Consider the following 20,239-nt stretch of genomic DNA (forward strand, 5'->3'; position numbering starts at 1 on the left):
CAGAATATGGCTGTTCATATTGTCACTATATTTTTTTGTACGTTTATTATGGGAAAGTTCGCATTCTGTATAAGACTGTATTACGCAAAGTTCTACCGTGGAATGAAGTTTGAGAAGGTTGTATGTTAATTCTGAATTCGACCAAGCTGCAGGGTTGATATCAGTAACACCTGAAATTCAAAGATCTTCAACTCTCCATTTTCTGGGCCCTTCTGATTGAAATAAAGGGGAAGAGATGTAGAAACACTCACCCCTGACGTCACATTTAATGTATTTGATGTTAGAAGCTAAGTGACATATACGTAGCTATAGACCCGAAAGAAAAAATTTATTTTTGCGTTGTGTGAACGAGTAAACCAAGGATAAATAGCCAATGAAACGCGAGGAAGAGGGGGGGCGGTTTAGCAAGTAAATACCTACGTTATATTTAGAATTTATATGCCGATAGATGTCTGTTAATATTTTGAGAAATTCCAGGCTTACAGAAGATGAAAATTGAGGAAGGATCTATTATTTATCCTCAGTTTTTCTAGAACCTATTTGCACCATGACCATTGACACTGTCGCACAGTGTTCTTAGTTCGATTCTCAGTTCGTCCACAACCCTTTTCGATGGCTCAAAATTAGTTCATATTTACTACGCCGTCCTTCATGGTTTCATTATATCTTCTGAAGACCTTATTTATTGAATATTTATCATTTGTTACTGAACCAAATCAAGGGGTTAGTCACTCGCTGTAACCCGAGAATAAATATACTCACCGTAATCAAATGTTCACAAGTCTGAAAAATGTTTAATAAAGTTAGCGTTAATATTAGGTTGACTACCATCAAAACAAATAAATTTATCTCACCTTATTGACATCAAATTTAGCCTATCATTGGAATATAATTTAATCGAGATTAAGTTTGGTTTGCACTTGATAGTAACGCGTATTATTACCGAGGGGATAACCACTCGAAGAGATCCTGTACACCGATTACATATTACCATGAATCTATATAACTATGAATATACAGCTCTATCATATGCCCCTTCTATCATGTCGATTTGGTTTGGGTGTTACCCTACTAGCTTTGATGCGTTTTGCGTAGCCAATCACAAGACAAGAGGAAGTGACGTTTCGAATTTACACACTACTGGACTCCTCCTTCCTTCTCCCGCTCCTAACACTATCAGACACGTGACTGATGTCTCCTTTCGCTAAGCCCCGCCCAAACCTTATCGAGAGGTTAGACAGCGTAACGCAGCTGTATATTCATAATTCATGATATTAGGCGTTATCATTTTAGCATTGCTAAAGGTAGGCTTACGCGTAGTCGATTTAGTGCGGTCAAAGGTACTGCCACGAGCGGCCGGTGGTCTCGCGCTACCTGGCTGAACTTGAGGATTGGGTCGGTGCGCGCTTGATGCATCGCACCACGCGCAAGCTCAGCCTCACCGCCGCCGGCAGTGAAACGCTGCCGCGCTGCCGGCAAATGCTCGAGCTGTGCAGTGACATGCAGGCGGCCGTCAGTGAGCCGGATGAAGCCCCACGCGGCCAGTTGCGCCTGAGTGTCAGCAGCTCTTTCGGCCAGGCGCAACTGGCGGACGCCGTGGCCGAATACGTCAAGCGCTTCCCGTTGGTCAGCATCGACCTGCAGATGCTGGACCGCACAAACTCATTTACCCAGATATGGAAAAGTTTTTTTTATGAACAAATACTGAAGTTAAAATTTATGAAATATTAAAGCAGTATACAAAGCATAGCAAATATACTGTAAATCAGATGACATTTTACACCCAATAAGGATATACTTGTACACATTAAAATCATCCGATGGGGGAAAAACGGGAAATGAAGAGATAAAACTTTGGAGGGATATTACCTTTACGTGTTTGTAAAGGCCCAATTTTCTACTTCTCAACTGTATGCCCTCCATGTTCAAAGCCATATTCACAACAGGGTTGCCATGTAAACACTATCCTCTCGTTTCACCTCAACGATTTTCTTAGCTTGTCAACATGACTGTTAACTTTACATAACACCAAAGCTAATTTGTGGCTACACACACTGGAAGTAAATGCGCACCATAAAAATCATGAAAACACGAAGCTATAATCCGATTACGATCAGACCTTTCACTGGACTGGGCTGCCTTCAGCAGAGCTCACCAAAAAAGACAGCGGATTTTGGAAAACGTTTACCGGTGAGCTCTGTCGTCAAAGCTTTTCTCCGGTCATCTTTGTTTTAAAAGTGACGCTAGCGCAAAAAAGCGTGCAATGTACCAAGGCTTAACAAAAATTGTATGATAACATAGTTATAGAGATAGATAACAACAACTTTTATAATTAAAATTAGAAACTAACATGTCTCTTAAAATTCTCGCGTCATCAACTGGTTTCACGCCAATTAAATGTTTTTTCGCCTAGCTGAGAACTACGCGTTTTACGTCACGTAATCCAAAAACCCGACTATTTTCTTTGAAGACCGCGCTGGCTCAGTGCTGAGCACCGTGATGGCACAATTCAAAAACAAAATCCCGTTCTGTAGGACACTGCTAACAGCGCTGAGCTTTGATGAACGCGGCCCAGATTTCCACTATGATTACAATATCTAAGCCAAACTATTTAAAAGTGTATTTAACTTTCGGCTCACTCTGAACCGTTAATGTCTCTGCATTACAGAAACGAAAACCAAACCCAAGCGTTTACTTTTTGGTTCACAAAGCCTATTGACAAATAAAAGTTCATTTGACCAATAAAGTAGCGTTCTTCTTGTAATCACTTTAGAAAGGATTATCCTATAAACAGATGTAGTTTAGCTTAAGTAATATATAAACATCCATTTCAAATAATAATATTAAAAAACATCCTTGGAATATCTAAATGAAACAGAGCTTTAAAGCTACAAAAGTACTAAATGCATCGTAATTACGAAAAAGATTTCCCATATTCACTTTATATTATGGAAAAAGTGAATATTAAGGTTCTGTAGGATTTCTTAACACATCAAAACAAAGCGAACTGCTAACTCGGCGCACTAGTGTGACAACGGACAGACACACACAGACAAAAAATAGACTGCTTTTTAACTCTTTCCGAATTAATTTTGAATTGAGAAAAGAGATTATCTTAAATATTAAAATAAATATAATTAATATTTAATATTTTCTTCGTTAGTTGTTCGCCTTATTGAGCGTTACATCGTTTTAAAAAAGAATAATTAAACAAACTTGAGAGACTTAACTATTATTGATTTTTGAAATGAAGCATCCTCCTGTTGCTTCGCCTTACACAAATAGGTAGTATATAAAGGATTCGAATCGCAGCTGTAGATAAGAACATCGCAATTGCGTGAACCTTGGAGGAAGACCACTCCATTGGAAGGCTAGACGTTTCTCGTAACCCTAGCTGATCGCCGCGTATGTCTTAACCTTAAGGATGATGGTGGTGTTAGAAGCCAGGTGTACAGACTGGTGTCCATGTGGGATGGACAAAAACAAAGACCAGAAGATGGTGTTGTTAGAAGCCAGGTGTACAGACTGGTGTCCATGTGGGATGGACAAAAACAAAGACTAGAAGATGGTGGTGTTAGAAGCCAGGTGAACAGACTGGTGTCCATGTGGGATGGACGGACAAAAACAAAGGCCAAGAAGATGGTGGTGTTAGAAGCCAGGTGTACAGACTGGTGTCCATGTGGGATGGACAAAAACAAAGGCCAAGAAGATGGTGGTGTTAGAAGCCAGTAAGTACAGACTGGTGTCCATGTGGAATGGGCGAAAGACTAGAAGCTGGTGGTGTTTAGAAGCCAGTAAGTTCAGACTGGTGTCCATGTGGCGTGGACAAATGAACAGAGTTGTTAGACAGGCAATGGAGTAATAGCCTGTAAGTGGAATACAATTTCCGGGACTGTAAATGCGGTCTGGAAATTGAATACACGTTTGCTCCGATTTGGAAACTGCGAACGCGGTCACGTGGGTGTAACAACGGACAGACAGACAGACAGACAGACACACAGACACGTCGAAATTAGAACCTCTCCGTGACATACGTCACTCGGAGAGGTAAAAATGACGTGGTTCGATTTGCTTCCCAATCCTCACCTAGAGTAAGTTAACGAAAATTTAAGAAACAGATTAAGGTCTTATTTTGTATGAAAGTAGTTTTCTTTTTTTTACTATGAGCCTTTTACCCAAAACAAATAGAATTATCGACAGTTTGCGTCGCCATTTTGTTCGTGGTTGAAATAATACTCGGCTGGAAGAAAGCGTTTAGTTACTATGATTTCCCAGGGGATTACGCCGTGGATTTCATCCAATGGAAAGGTCCAATTAAGACCGCGTCAGACCTGACTTTCTAGCGTCTTTTACCTCACTTTATCGGCTTTATCCGTTTGCGTCGCCATGTTGTTCGTTGAAATAATCCTCGGCTGGAAGAAATATAGAATCGATTAAAGGGAAAATCAACCAATCAAAACGCTTTACAAAAAAGTACACCTTATTGATTTCGAAATAATGACAAATATTTACAACGACATAAAATCTTACAACTTTCAACCGATCATTGAATTTTTTTTGTTGTTGTTTAAATAATTCCTGATAATTAAATTTAATTATATTAAACGTGTTTCAAATGTCTCGTAGCTTTTACCTCAGAAATAAAACGTAACCTTAAGTGCGATGATGTAGTTATTAAAGACTAAGCAATCTTTCGCAAAATGTAGGAGTTCAAAAAATACGTTAATTTTCTGAATCCGTTGAAATGGTTCTACGTCGAGTTTAGCGATTTTCGAGAAACAAACGAAACTCATTTCCTTTCTTTCATTAAAGACACTGAGAACCATTAAATACGCTTTTGAGGTATATTACTTCAAAAGCAATTATACGACGTTGTCCTCTATCGTTCCGTTTTTGCTGCGAAAACTAGTCAGGTGAAGCGCAAAAGTAAGCGAAACGCGAAATGAGTAAATACATATAATGTAAGGTATTATCTGCTGAACATTTCTTGCCGTAATAATGATTTCTGGTAATTGGAGTTATTGCTATAATGAATTTTGGCAAAATTTCATAACTACAGTGATAATTCACTTTTCAAAAGGGTACATTTTAAATCTCCTTAAACAAATGAATATAAATAATTAGGAAAACTAAATTGCCCCTTTCTGTAAATTTTGCGAGCGAATCATTCATAACGTAGAAAGAAATCACAGATGTCGGTTGCCACTGCTAAATATGAAAAACTATTTCCCGATAGATACTTCAAGTACAAGTGAGTACTTATTGAACGTAACCGAGAATATCAGTTCCTTTCATCACTATTTTCTCTTACAACAGATTTACGGAACCAGCTATTATCAAGTTCGGAATTCTTGAGGTATATATAAAAAAATTAATTTAAGATTCAAATGGCGTTTTATGAAAGTATCTTTCCTAGGAGTTGGAAGAAATTCCGCTACAAAAGAAAAACGTTTACGATGCCATCGGATATGGAACTAAAATTCATAATTATACGTAAATGGTTAAAATGATTTAAAAAAATAGTTGACGATTTCAAGATAATATTTCGTTCAATAGCCCTATTTTCGAACCTATCGGCACCTTGGACGTCATAGACATTACCAAGGGTGGAGAATTACCAACCGTAAGTTACAGAAATGCAAAACCCCTTAGATTGTAGAGGGGTTCATCATATCCTTTAGGAGGCTTTATCTAGATCACTGCTAAAAAATTGTGGTCATTAGTTTGTATTCAGTTTTCTGACGCATTTTCAGAGTTAGGACATTATACTTGCTCCATTGGATATGTTCACTTTAAGCAATGTAAAAGGGTTTATTTCCAGTGGCTTTTACGACTTCACCGAGACAATCATATTGTCAGTGGCACCAAAATTGTCACTGTCAACTTCGCTCTCATTCTTGTCAATGGATTTGATGGTACTTCATGTCAAGAGAAATCATACATGACCCCACCGAGATATTACAACCAAATGAAGTTTGACCAGCTGAAACCAAGGAACAGAGAAACTTGAAGCTATCCACTAAATCCACAGGCCTAAAAATAGCACATCTGAACATAAGAAGTCTCAAGTTTAAAGTTCAAGAAATATAGTACCTGCTCACACTATATAACATCGATATATTGGGACTCACAGAGACTTGGCTAACTGAAACCATACCTGATATTGTATGCAATATTGATGGATATACTCTATGGAGAAATGATAGAGTAGGCAGAATTGGAGGGGGAGTATGTATATACTCCAAAACTGACTTACCAATTAATCAAATCACCCTCCATGAAACTGAACGCCCTCTGGAATCCTCTCTTGAATCAATCTGGGCTGAGGTTAAATATAAAAACTCCAGTAACTTGTACATTGGAATCATCTATATACCCCCCAAAGCAAATATACAAGACACGTCGGATGATCTTAGGAAAATCATTGACTGTCTGCTACACAAATTGAATAATGAAATAATAATATTAGGTGATACAAATTGCGATCTCCGACAAACTCCCCTTTCAGCTAAGTCAAAGATACTTACAAAAACTATGGCTGATTCTGATTTTAAGCAAATAATACAAGTCCCAACAAGAATAACTATGACGACGACAAGCCTAATAGACCATATATATACAAATTACCCGTCAAGAACTAGTAATGTAACAGTGAAGGCCTGTGGTGTATCAGACCACGACCTTACCTGCCTAATTCGAAAGAAAAAGTGTCGAAAATTGCAAAAGAAAATATGTAGTGCTAGAAGTTATAATAAAATTGATACGAACGCATTTGTGAATGAGCTACAAGTGAAACTAAGGGAAATGGAAGAAGCATTGGAAGATCCAGAAATGGGGTTGCATAACCTATGCACTGAAATCATCAAACAACTAGATAAATATGCCCCGCAAAGAAGAAAATATGTTACAAAAGTAAATGCCCCGTGGCTAAATTCGACCATCAAACACCAAATGCATGTTCGCGACAAATACAAAACGAAGATAAGAATCTCGCAGAATAAAGAAAGGTATCAAAACCTGTATAGAATTCAAAGAAATGCTGTAAACAAATTAATCTGTACGGAAAAAAAGGAATTATTTTAAAAACAAGATAGGCAACGGAAATAATACAGCCAATATCTGGAAAACAATAAAGCCCTACCTTAAATCTAAGAATAGCAAAACAATAACAAAAATGGAGTATAAATCTGAAATAAGTGAGGATTCGCAAACTATAGCAAACATTCTAAACAATTATTTCATAAACCAAGTGGACGAACTACTTAAAGAACAACAGAGGGATATCGTACAACAACATTATGAGATTGACATTCCCAGTATAACAATTGACGAATTTACACCAGTAACGGAAGATAATATTTTTAACATGCTTAAGAAGCTAAAAATAAATAAAGCCACCGGCATAGACGATCTTGCGCCTGCCATCCTGAAGGGACTTGCAGCTGTAATATCTAAAACACTGGCAAAAATAATTAACCTATCCTTCACCACAGGGATCTTTCCAAAACAATGGAAAACAGCAAAAATTATCCCAGTATTTAAAACTGGAAAGGATCATGAGCCAAAGAACTACAGACCAATATCAGTGCTGCCAACCTTATCCATTATATGTGAAAGACTTGCGTACAATGACATATACAGGCATGTTGAGGAACAAAATATGCTGCATACCCTACAATCTGGGTTCCGCAAGCATCACTCAACTACAACGTGTATATTCAATGTATATGAAACAATACTTCAACAACTAAATAATGGAAACTATGTCATCACAATCTTTCTTGATCTTTCAAAGGCTTTTGACACTGTCCAGTATGATTTCCTTCTTAAAGATCTTAAAAATGGAGGAATCTCTGGAAACGTATACAAATGGCTTGAATCCTATTTGACCAGTAGAAAGCAAATGGTATATAACAATGGGTGCTACTCAGAGAGTCGAACCATCAAACATGGAGTACCTCAGGGGAGTGTCTTGGGGCCGTTGATGTTTAATATCTACACCTCTAGAATGCATGAAGCACTTTCAAAGTCTGTCGCAAATGAATACGCGGATGATACTGCAATTATTGCTGGGGGTAAAAACTTGCAACAATTGATTACACTGTTAGAAAAGTGAGTCCAATGACTGTCCAATTTTGCACAAAGTAATCCAAATTTGGATGGCAAGTGATCTAAGGGTCCAAAAATGGAAGCTTTAATCCAAAAATGGATGCTTTCGATTCTTGGTGCTAAAACTATCCAAATTTGCACGAATAGTCCAAATTTGGATGGGAAGTGGTGTAAAGGTCCAAAAATGGTAGCTTTAATCCAAAAATGCATGCCTTCGATTCTTGGTGCGAAACGGATCCATATCTCAACATATACACCCAAAACTCGAACAAAGAGGGGTTAAGGTATATAAAAGGGTTGATGTAAAAAGGGGAGCGAAATGATATTTGAGGATCGCCTACATAAATATTTACCTATTTCTCATCAATCATTTCTCTTTATTGATAAGCAATTGCAGAAGTTAAATCAAAACACAGACACGAAAGCCTTTCCCCAGAGAGGTAAAAATCCATTCCCCTACAATATTTCAGAGAGTCACGCTTGAAAAATCTTTTGGTCATTTACCTCAAAGACTTCTTTATTCCGTTTTTATTAACTAACGATATCAATACTCGTCATACATTAACTTTGGAAAGAGCTTCATGTCTTAATTACTCGCTTTATATAAACTATGAAATGTATTTAGTGACCTAATCTTCATTACTCGTCCTGTATAAACTTTGACTACAGATTTTTTGGTTAAGATAGGTTTTTCTCAAATATTTTATTAAAATTATTTGATATTATTTATTTTATTCGAGAGTTACTTATCATACTTTTAGTTGTAACGTTTTAAGAGAGGTTTTCCCTATTATCATTTGAACCTAGCTATTATTGACGTTTGACTCCTAGAATATGCCTCTTTCGCGAGTGTCTAAATCACCATAAAATGGTGTAGTTAGATTGGGGTTAACAGAAAAGAGAATAGTGGTCAATGTACATACCTGCGGTTGTACAGTTTTCCAATATTCTACAATTCCGTTAACTGTGAATTTTGATCACTTGAACAGTGAAATTGAGAACACTTTTGTTCAGATTAGGAATCTGCGAAAGCTATCTCTTGGGGTGTAACAACAGACAGACACACACAAAGACAGATGGATACGTCGAGAACTGAACCTCTCCATAGCATACATCACTCGGTGAAGTAAAGAATCTAGCATCCATATTGGCTTCATATGAGCCCAATATTTTTCGACATTTGTCCAATGTTGGTTAGGTATTACACCAATATGGGCTCGATATTAGTCCAACATGGGCTCGATATTAGTCCAACATGGGCTCGATATTAGTCCAACATGGGCTCGATATTAGTCCAATATGGGCTCGATATTAGTCCAATATGGGCTCGATATTAGTCCAATATGGGCTCGATATTAGTCAAATATGGGCTCGATACTAGTCCAATATGGGCTCGATATTAGTCCAATATGGGCTCGATATTAGTCCAATATGAGCTCGATATTAGTCCAATATTGGCTTGATATTAGTCCAATATTGGCTTGATATTAGTCCAATATTGGCTAGATAATAGTCCAATATCGGCTTGATATTAGTCCAATATTGGCTTGATGTTAGTCCAATATTGGGAGGATACTAGTACATTTTTGCCCACTTGCGTAAAAATTGGATAACATCCTGACCATTTCTGGGTAATAATTGATCCCTTAATAGATGATTCTGGATCCAATTTTGGATGAGACTCCAAATCTGGCTTATCATTTGATCGTCCCTTTTTGGACACAAATTATGTTATCCAAAAATAGACGAAAAACTGTGCTGTCTCAGAGTCAGCCGTTTGGATCCATTTACATCCAATTTTGGACAACATTTTTTAACAGTGTACAGACACAGGAGATTTACAAAGAATTAACACTGTTAAAAAATGTTGTCCAAAATTGGATGTAAATGGATCCAAACGGCTGACTCTGAGACAGCACAGTTTTTCGTCTATTTTTGGATAACATAATTTGTGTCCAAAAAGGGACGATCAAATGATAAGCCAGATTTGGAGTCTCATCCAAAATTGGATCCAGAATCATCTATTAAGGGATCAATTATTACCCAGAAATGGTCAGGATGTTATCCAATTTTTACGCAAGTGGGCAAAAATGTACTAGTATCCTCCCAATATTGGACTAACATCAAGCCAATATTGGACTAATATCAAGCCGATATTGGACTATTATCTAGCCAATATTGGACTAATATCAAGCCAATATTGGACTAATATCAAGCCAATATTGGACTAATATCGAGCTCATATTGGACTAATATCGAGCCCATATTGGACTAATATCGAGCCCATATTGGACTAGTATCGAGCCCATATTTGACTAATATCGAGCCCATATTGGACTAATATCGAGCCCATATTGGACTAATATCGAGCCCATATTGGACTAATATCGAGCCCATGTTGGACTAATATCGAGCCCATGTTGGACTAATATCGAGCCCATGTTGGACTAATATCGAGCCCATATTGGTGTAATACCTAACCAACATTGGACAAATGTCGAAAAATATTGGGCTCATATGAAGCCAATATGGATGCTAGATTCTTTACTTCACCGAGTGATGTATGCTATGGAGAGGTTCAGTTCTCGACGTATCCATCTGTCTTTGTGTGTGTCTGTCTGTTGTTACACCCCAAGAGATAGCTTTCGCAGATTCCTAATCTGAACAAAAGTGTTCTCAATTTCACTGTTCAAGTGATCAAAATTCACAGTTAACGGAATTGTAGAATATTGGAAAACTGTACAACCGCAGGTATGTACATTGACCACTATTCTCTTTTCTGTTAACCCCAATCTAACTACACCATTTTATGGTGATTTAGACACTCGCGAAAGAGGCATATTCTAGGAGTCAAACGTCAATAATAGCTAGGTTCAAATGATAATAGGGAAAACCTCTCTTAAAACGTTACAACTAAAAGTATGATAAGTAACTCTCGAATAAAATAAATAATATCAAATAATTTTAATAAAATATTTGAGAAAAACCTATCTTAACCAAAAAATCTGTAGTCAAAGTTTATACAGGACGAGTAATGAAGATTAGGTCACTAAATACATTTCATAGTTTATATAAAGCGAGTAATTAAGACATGAAGCTCTTTCCAAAGTTAATGTATGACGAGTATTGATATCGTTAGTTAATAAAAACGGAATAAAGAAGTCTTTGAGGTAAATGACCAAAAGATTTTTCAAGCGTGACTCTCTGAAATATTGTAGGGGAATGGATTTTTACCTCTCTGGGGAAAGGCTTTCGTGTCTGTGTTTTGATTTAACTTCTGCAATTGCTTATCAATAAAGAGAAATGATTGATGAGAAATAGGTAAATATTTATGTAGGCGATCCTCAAATATCATTTCGCTCCCCTTTTTACATCAACCCTTTTATATACCTTAACCCCTCTTTGTTCGAGTTTTGGGTGTATATGTTGAGATATGGATCCGTTTCGCACCAAGAATCGAAGGCATGCATTTTTGGATTAAAGCTACCATTTTTGGACCTTTACACCACTTCCCATCCAAATTTGGACTATTCGTGCAAATTTGGATAGTTTTAGCACCAAGAATCGAAAGCATCCATTTTTGGATTAAAGCTTCCATTTTTGGACCCTTAGATCACTTGCCATCCAAATTTGGATTACTTTGTGCAAAATTGGACAGTCATTGGACTCACTTTTCTAACAGTGAAGGATAAACTGAAATCTAAAGGTTTAATCTTAAACGTGGAAAAAACCAAATTTATGCTATTCTCACCCGATCGAAAAATGAGACAGATGGCAACAAATGTCCTAACCTTGCACAATAATACAATAAAACGGGTCTCCAGCTACAAGTACTTGGGCCTCTGGATTGACGACTTACTGACGTGGTCAGAACACGTGAACTATGTGATTAAGAAAGTGCAAACTCGAATATGGATGATTAAACCCATTCAAAACTTCTTAGAACTTGACACCATACGAATAATATTTCAAGCATGCATAAAATCAGTGCTGCAATATGGAGGTGTATTTTATCAAAACAGTTCAAAAACAAATCTAGCAAAGCTAGAAAGCGTATATAAACTATGCATAAAATTTGTTGCAAAGACTCAAAAATATGCGTCTCTTACTGACGCCAAATTAGTAGCAGATATAGGCACCGTGCACCAAAATTACCTACTTGATACATTAACATTTATGTACAAAATCAAAACTAATGACTACCCCGGATTTGTCCAACAATGGTTCCCGCTGAACACAGGTATAAACAATACAAGGGGCACTAAAAATAACTTTTATATAGAAGCATTTCCGACGAGACTGCGCAACAAGTGTGCCAAACATATGGGAATCAAACTGTGGAATGATTTACCGATGGACATCAAAACAGAAAAGTCTATAAATGTTTTTAAAAACAGGCTTAACCAATACATAAAACAAGATTTGATTTAAAGATAGTTAATTTTAAAAATTTTAAAGTGTAAAATAATTTAAACTACAGGACACCTTTGTAAATAAGTTTACACTTAAAGGTATATCCTAATAAAAGCTTTTTATTATTATTATTATTTTTATTATAAGAACCGCGTACGTGTAACTCCAAAAACTTCTAATTGATTACATTTCCAGTCTGGTGTCGGCATTTGCCACCTTTTCCAAAATATTCTCCTATTAATTAGCTGCCACATTTTCCAAAATATTTCTATTATTGCTTATAAATTGCTCGTGCTAAGAGGCGGGCTTTTAATACTCATATAAGTAATCTTCTTACCTCCAAACAAGGTTGGGTTGCGTTAGGCTAGGTTAGGTTTGTTTCGGTTCAATTCGGCTCGTTATAAAAATGCTGAAGGGATGATTTTTTTTTTTAAACGAGACTTTCGTGTCCAGAGACCAATTTGTCCCAAGACCAAATCGGCGAGACCAAAACGGCGATACCAAATCGCCGAGACCATAACGGCGAGACCAAATTGTCGCGTACTGAGCTGGCGGTAGAGTAGTAACCGACGCCACTCGAGCGTGCGCGTTAGCTTGAATCGAGGAAAAGAGAGATAAAAATTCCTGCCATCCCTTTTTCCCCTTTCATTTATATTACTGCTTCTTTAACATTAGACTAACTCTCCCGTTTATGTCTCTCCTCCCTGAGGCAAGTCTTTCATAGTACTCCAGATATTAGTCTTCGTTCCTGTTACTGTAATAACTTTCCAGTTACTAGTTTAGCGCTGGAACAATAGGATTTTAAGCTAAAATTGACTTCCAAATATTTGAATAGAGATTTAGCAACATAATTGGTAGTTTCAAGTGATTATAATGTATTTTTCCACTGCTTTTTGTTGAAGTTCTTAGATTGGCATTACGATTAAAATTATTGCATTAAACGGAGATTTACTATGAGTGGAAGAAGTTACAAAACCAAGGGACTTATGTCGATCTGTGGAAGTTTCATCATAGCTCTTAGTTACGGCAACTTTTATACGGTCGGTGGAATCAACCCTTACGTTTCTTCATATCTTCGCTTTAAAGTGGAACCGTGGTTCGATCCAAGTTATATCGTTCTTATCAATGGTTTTTCCATGCTGGGTCAAGGATGTCTCGCCGCTTTGGGTGGTTACCTAGCGCCACATCTTGGCGCCAAACCAATTCTCTTGCTTGGCGCTGCGGTCTACATGTAAGAATTTTAGACACTAAAGTTTACTTGAAACAAAATAGTAATTGCGGAAAATACACACCCAAATACTAATGACGTACTTTACTTCTAATACGTGAATGATTATGTGTTAAGCTCAATATATACCGATTTATAGGAAACCGTAATTTGATCAACATGGCAGTTTCTTATTTTTGGCTCTCAGAAACTTTCGAGAATGCAATTGTTTCTGCTTTCATATAAATTACAGATAGAACGTTGCGTATGTAACGTTCTGTCTTGAAAGTTTTCTAACAGCTTTTCAGTGTTGTGAAATGTGAAGTTATTACCTCCACTTTTTGAAAAATTTAAAATATCTAAAATGTTGTAATTGAACACAAAATCATAAAAGAACTGGAAATTCGAAAAATCAATGTGAAATCTGAAATAATTCCAGAACATAAAATACCAAATTTGGTCAGATAGTGCAGGAATGTATTCGATTAATAGAACTGGAAACATATACCTAAATCACAATAATAACATTGCAACTTCACGATGGAAATTTCAGAAGTATGACTGCTGTATCAAGTGTGACTTTAAAGACAGGTTTTTTATTATCTACTTCTTACATATGGATTCGTGGCCTGGGTTGGAGCGGGAATTTCTTGCGCTTTAATCATGGGAGGCATCATGAAGGCCAGTAACTTCAATATACGATAATTCAAGCTGACATTTTTTTGAAGCTAAAAATAAATAATTTTTGCCATAACAAAGAAGTTATGGTAAAAATGGCAGCCGAAATAAAACGTAAAGAAAATGTGTTAAGATAATGAAGTTGACGTCCCTGATAAGAATCGACAGTTTTTAGCTGTGACATGTGAAATTAATTGTCATGACGTAATATTACCACTTTAATAGTTGATGCTGTCATGACATGTGATATTAATTGTCATGACGTGATGTTACCGCTTTATTAAATGGTGGTGTTATATGAAACGGCTAGAATAAAAAATATCTGTTCCTTAGAAGCGGTGACAAGAACAGTGAGTGGCGACCCAAAATCAACGATGTAGTATATATCAGGTTTTTTCCGTTAGCAAGAACGGTTTTTTAGCCACATCGTAAGATGTGAGCTATTAGTTTCACTGGGGATGGAAGTGGGAGTTGCCGTGTCTGTTGTGGTGGCCGTGGGTGTGTTCGTCCTCCCTCGTAATACATTATAGTTAATTAATAAAAAAAAAACAAATTAAAAATATTAGATTTGCATTTAATTGAACAACATAAAATGGAAATAAGGTGTCCCATGAAAGGATCCACCCTTTCAATCGCCGAGTTAAACAAAAAATGGAAGGAAAAAATTATGTTTTGAAGAAAAAACATAAATATTACGGACAGATTCAGCCAGGGATGGCAGTTTTAAATTTTGAACAATGTCACTTGGCCAATTTTAGTAAAAAGGACAAAGATTTTGTTTTGAAATTGGTTAAAACAATTTTATTTTATTTTATTGATACCGCAATTAGTGGGATTAAATTGTAAAACTGTTCACAATTAAAATAATTTTTTAAAAGCCCAATGTCCATTTTATTAAAATCTAACTTCATCAAGTATTTGTGATGACAAGTTTACAATGCCAGCTGCGATTAAAAACATAGGGTTAATGAAAGACGTCATCTCCCAATCCAGTTTTTCATTAAAGATTGAAAAATGTTTTAATCTTTGTATCGCTCTCTCTACGTGCACTCTTGCTTTTGCTATTTTCAAGTTTTCGAGTGATTTTGTTTCCGTAAACTGTTTAGATTTATTCAGAAATGTTGGGATAAAAATTTCGATTCCTTTTTCTAAACATTCGGTCTCTATTCTGAATCCCCTATCTACCATGCATGCGTCAACATGTGGTGTTAACTTGTCCAATACTTTACTGTGCAAAGTGATAAATTTGTCAGATGCTCTTCCTCCATAAGCACTACTCAAAAATGTAATCAAACCAGCGGGAGAAACGCCGACCAAAACTTTAACAGTGTCATTATCTTTGTTATAAGAATTAGACAAGATTCTACATTTAGGTTTCTCTATTGGAATTTCGGTACATTCCAATACCACCACAGTTTTTTCAAAGTCTTTAAAACATTGGGGCATGCTATTAATAATTTCTTTCTTTGAGGGCCATTTGATTGCGCATTTAAAAACATCCGCCACAATGAACACTGTTTGTTTAAAGTATCTGCGGCAAATGGTATCAGAAATATTAAACATGGTAGAAAGAACCCCGTACGTCAAGTTCAGTTTAATTTTCATTAAAACTAGAAGAGAAAGTCCGTCCATTGGGATGTGAGATTCGAAATTTATTAACATTGTCATAGATTCCACAACGGAGTAAAATAATTTGAAAGTGGAGATACCAGTCATATGGCTTAAATCCTTCTCAGTTTTAACTGAATTCATAATACTAAAGGATTCAGAAAAATAGGTGTTTCCTTGCACTGAAACATCTCTTCTTTCTTGATGTAAGGGCAGCTCACAGACCTCAGTTTCTGGAGCATTCAAACCAAATTCAATATTTGCTTGTTTAACAGAGGATTCTGGGGCGCCTTCTATTTCTCTTTCTGGACTCGACTGCCTACAAGTTGAAGGTTCTGCATCACTTTTAAAAAGTTTTTGTCGATTATCAGCCCTTTTCTTTCTTCCATTAACTTTCTTTCTGGTATCTTCAGAAATAAATTTGTCGTGGGTCAATATAGGCAAACATTGTGAAGGGCAAGTTCCAAGCTTTAGTTTCCTTTTCCTTGTCGGCATATCTGAAGTAACAAGTACATTAAATCCTCGTCTTATATTCTTAATACTTAAAAACAAAAAAATAACTTACCAGGAAAAAAGTAATCAGTCTTCTTGAAATGTAAACTGCATACAACCATGTGATTTGAAATATCTTTTCCAATTTTTAAGACGAGTTGCCATTCTTTACGCCACTTGATTTCTTTTGGGAAACTATGCATACTTAACCCAGGGATATTCAGTTTTAATCTAGAATTACATTGTGGGACACAACAAAACTTTTTGCTAGGCGCCATGTAATGATCCTATAATAATTTGTTAACATAAGTTAACCCCAACGAAGGGAGGTACTAATTTGCAGGACGTATTTTTTGCAACCTTTGGGGTGGTACTAATTTGCAGGACTTTTATGCAAACGTTTTTTACAAACTTGCAGATCTTTCGAGTACCGGACCCCTGAAAAGTTTGCAATTTCACACCCTAATTTGCAGGACCTTTTTTACAATCTTGCAGAACTTTTTGTTTGCAATTCTAGACCCTTATTTGCAGAACCTTTTTCTCAAAATTTCATAATTAAATTAAAACAACGAAAATATAAGCCTTTAACAACGGAAGTTACCGAAATATTTCATCAGAATACATCTTGGATGATTAATTTGAAACTCTTAAATGTTTGCTTTGAGTTTTATTACTAACTATTAAAGGTTGACCCTTAACCCATAGTCGAGGTATGCTACTAGAGTTAAATTTAAACTATCGAGACTATATAATCATGGTTTCTTACTAACGAGTTAAATACAAATAATAATAAGGGTTAATGGCGTATTTAACACTTGTATTCAAGGTAGAAATGTCAGAACCGGCCGATATTATGGGTGTGTTTGGGAAGCACTAGCCACCCGGAATTTCACTTTAAAGCAGAGTTGATACTAAGAAAATGGTAGGAAAACCTCAATTACCCTCCCGAAATTAACACCATCCGCCAAGACTGAGAAATGGTATACATTCATGGATCTGGAGGGAATTCTTAGAACCCAAACAAAAATAAAACCACATTTCTGGTTTACAGACCCCCTTTACCTACAAACTATTGAAAATTTCGGAATATAAATACTGAGTAACCAACCCACAAGGGAGAGGCGGCCATTGGGGTATTTTCCCTCGCGCCAAGAAGAGACGCCAGAATGAGCCCGAGTTCACTGCTCGCGGGAGGCTAGCCAACTCGCACTGAATCTAGCGGGGTTTCTTGGCGCCAAGGAGGATACCGCAATGGTACCGTATTTAATTTCCGAAATGGTCTATACGGTAGGTAGCAAGGCGGATTTAAAAGAGAGGAGGTTCAGAGTCAGACAAAATGCACGTAGTCCGCAGTTCATAAAATTACACTGTGGCGTTACCATGATTACCACGACCCCCTCACGGCAAGAGAGCGTACGTTCTCGCCCATGCGTTCAAGCCCCCTTTTTCTAGCCTCATCAGCTTGTTTATAATTTTGAATATTCCTCGTTTGCAAGAACGATCACGTGACGCCTTTACCAACGGCTTACGCGCCGATGCATGTTTTTATTTCCACATTTCCAAAACGAGTCTTCTCTCTTATTCATCCTCCTTGCTTTTAGCGAGCCGGCACAAAAATTTTCCAACACCATCACACCCTTACCCCACTCAAAGTAACGAAGCAAGTACCAGTCCATACTACCCCTTAATGCCAATAAGGATGAATACATACATCTCCTTTGCTAATTACCACCTGGTATTATCTATCATTCGATGTTGCTAACAAAGACCAAAATTATTTTGCAATGTGCTAAGGTTGTACAATACCCAACAATGGTCCAAGGCTGTGCAGTGCATGACGCATACGTTTTTTCTCCTTTCCTAAATCGTAGAAAATGTCTTTAGCCTACCTATTCTCTCCCAAACCTGTCGCGATTTATAGATACAATAGTTTGAAGCGCTACACCCTTTCCCTCTTGAAGCTGCCAGTTTAACAGCTCTATGATTAGACACGGTTATACGAGAAAGAATCACAACATTGTATAGAAAACCCTAGTTGCTAAAGGCTTGTCTATATACATGTACAGGTACACAAACTGGTTCTGATGTTGTAAGACTGAAGTCAGGCCCGATATAGAGTAATGGCAGTACTACCTATGCAAACGGCATACCTCCTATCTCTTAGCTCAGTGTCATGCCCCCTACTGGGCGCGTACAGTATCCTCTCTTACAAAAGCGCGCCCAGAGGGAGGGATACACGGTTTTCACCCCTCTCTACCACCATTAGTCTATACACTGTATCCTCAAAAAGTTTTTATAAATACGAAGTTTGAAAAAATATTCTAACTATCGCGAGCGTCCAATTAAAATATCGCGAGCGTCCAATTAAAATATCGCGAGCGTCCATTTAAAATATCGCGAGCGTCCATTTAAAATATCGCGAGCGTCCATTTAAAATATCGCGAGCGTCCATTTAAAATATCGCGAGCGTCCATTTAAAATATCGCGAGCGTCCAATTAAAATATCGCGAGCGTCCATTTAAAATATCGCGAGCGTCCATTTAAAATATCGCGAGTGTCCATTTAAAATATCGCGAGTGTCCATTTAAAATATCGCGAGTGTCCATTTAAAATATCGCGAGCGTCCATTTAAAATATCGCGAGCGTCCATTTAAAATATCGCGAGCGTCCATTTAAACTTTGCCAAGCGTCCAGTAACCCAGTTCAATTTCATTGTGGTTCTCCAACTTCTCCCAGTGTTACTAAGCCAAGAGGCTGCAGGGAGAAAGGCTACAGTTCAGTTTGACCATCTTGGCTGACGTAGAATGCCTCACAATCAAAACATGGCACTGAAGATAAAGCTGAGAGAGGGAGCAACTTCTCCCACCCCAATAATTTCAAACATTATTCACACGTCCTGTTAAATTATCAGTAACGTCCTGGTGTATACGTACTATATAAAAGTCACAAAATGTTTAGTCACTAATCTTTTAAATTGGTCAAACTTAACATTCGATTTTTACCTCATTTTATTTTTGATGTTCATTACCAAACACCACTAAAATAATTATCCTCATAAAACAAAGCATGAATTAAAACCAGGCACGGATATAGTTTTGATGCTTTTATTAATAGTTACCTATCATCTTCACATAAAACAGTTCCGAACACAATTGACTTCATGCGATATGAAGAAAGCTCAATTCGTTTCTTACTAACCGTCTTTCTGAAATCCCGTCCCTAAGAAAGATACCTAACCGATCGCTAAACGCGCCCGGCCCCAAGCCCCCAACCAAACCAAGTCGAATGATTTCTCAATTCCGCGAATTTCCCCTCTCCTATGACTATAACAGCATAGTACAAAAAAAAAAGAAAAATTCCAAGAATAAAAGAAGTTCCCACGTGCGAAAAAGAAAAACCGCTCCTCGCTCTCACGAAAGAATGAGGAAAAGGGGTGCAAAATGGACTGCAAGGTTTTGCGCTCTAGGCGAGCTTCATTTATATTGATACGTGGAGTCCAGGTTGAGGGGCAAATAGAGTCTTTGTAACCCACGTGACACGATTCATCCACTCGTAGGGTATAGTCCTTTTTTCAAATTTTAGGCCACCGCCCCCAACGCGAGCGCCATCTAGCGTTCTAGATCGGTAATAAACCTCGCCGACGCTACCTTTAAACGTAATGAATTAACATATTTTTATAAGGATTTCTGAGGTGAAGAGCATTCCTACAATATATATTTAAATTAAAGAGTG

At 37.2% G+C, this 20,239-nt stretch overlaps 1 protein-coding gene and 1 long non-coding RNA gene across 3 annotated transcripts; both read right to left on the reverse strand.

The window, feature by feature from the left end:
* Positions 1 to 15,180: 15,180 nt before the first annotated feature.
* LOC149587191 (uncharacterized) lies at positions 15,181 to 16,912 on the reverse strand. 2 transcript variants are annotated; one of them, XM_089863352.1, is made up of 2 exons: positions 16,581 to 16,912; positions 15,181 to 16,422 (listed from the first exon to the last, which is right to left on the reverse strand). In XM_089863352.1, exons 1-2 carry the CDS (start codon positions 16,783 to 16,785, stop codon positions 15,302 to 15,304), a joined length of 1,326 nt encoding a protein of 441 aa, XP_089719478.1. In that variant the 5' UTR covers positions 16,786 to 16,912; the 3' UTR covers positions 15,181 to 15,301. The 2 variants fall into 2 exon arrangements, with proteins under 2 accessions (XP_089719478.1, XP_089719477.1); XM_089863351.1 differs by having other exon boundaries at positions 15,181 to 16,512; positions 16,581 to 16,907.
* A 2,218-nt stretch (positions 16,913 to 19,130) lies between these two features.
* Positions 19,131 to 19,880, reverse strand: LOC149587192 (uncharacterized). The gene is made up of 3 exons (XR_016380238.1): positions 19,626 to 19,880; positions 19,510 to 19,558; positions 19,131 to 19,439 (listed from the first exon to the last, which is right to left on the reverse strand). It is a non-coding gene; the product is annotated as an uncharacterized LOC149587192 (long non-coding RNA).
* Between the last annotated feature and the right edge of the window lie 359 nt (positions 19,881 to 20,239).

The sequence above is a fragment of the Phalangium opilio genome, unplaced genomic scaffold (genome assembly GCF_054372755.1).
Source record: "Phalangium opilio isolate 3A_F unplaced genomic scaffold, DU_Popi_V2 ptg001170l_1, whole genome shotgun sequence".
In the NCBI taxonomy this organism is placed as follows: domain Eukaryota; kingdom Metazoa; phylum Arthropoda; class Arachnida; order Opiliones; family Phalangiidae; genus Phalangium; species Phalangium opilio.

What these genes read in the sequence shown, in the direction of transcription:
- LOC149587191 (XM_089863351.1), bottom strand. Translation starts at nt 16,785, where the DNA reads ATGGCGCCTAGCAAAAAGTTTTGTTGTGTCCCACAATGTAATTCTAGA. An exon ending in GACTGATTACTTTTTTCCTG is followed by an intron (nt 16,513 to 16,580) that starts GTAAGTTATTTT and finishes TTGTTACTTCAG; the next exon opens with ATATGCCGACAAGGAAAAGG.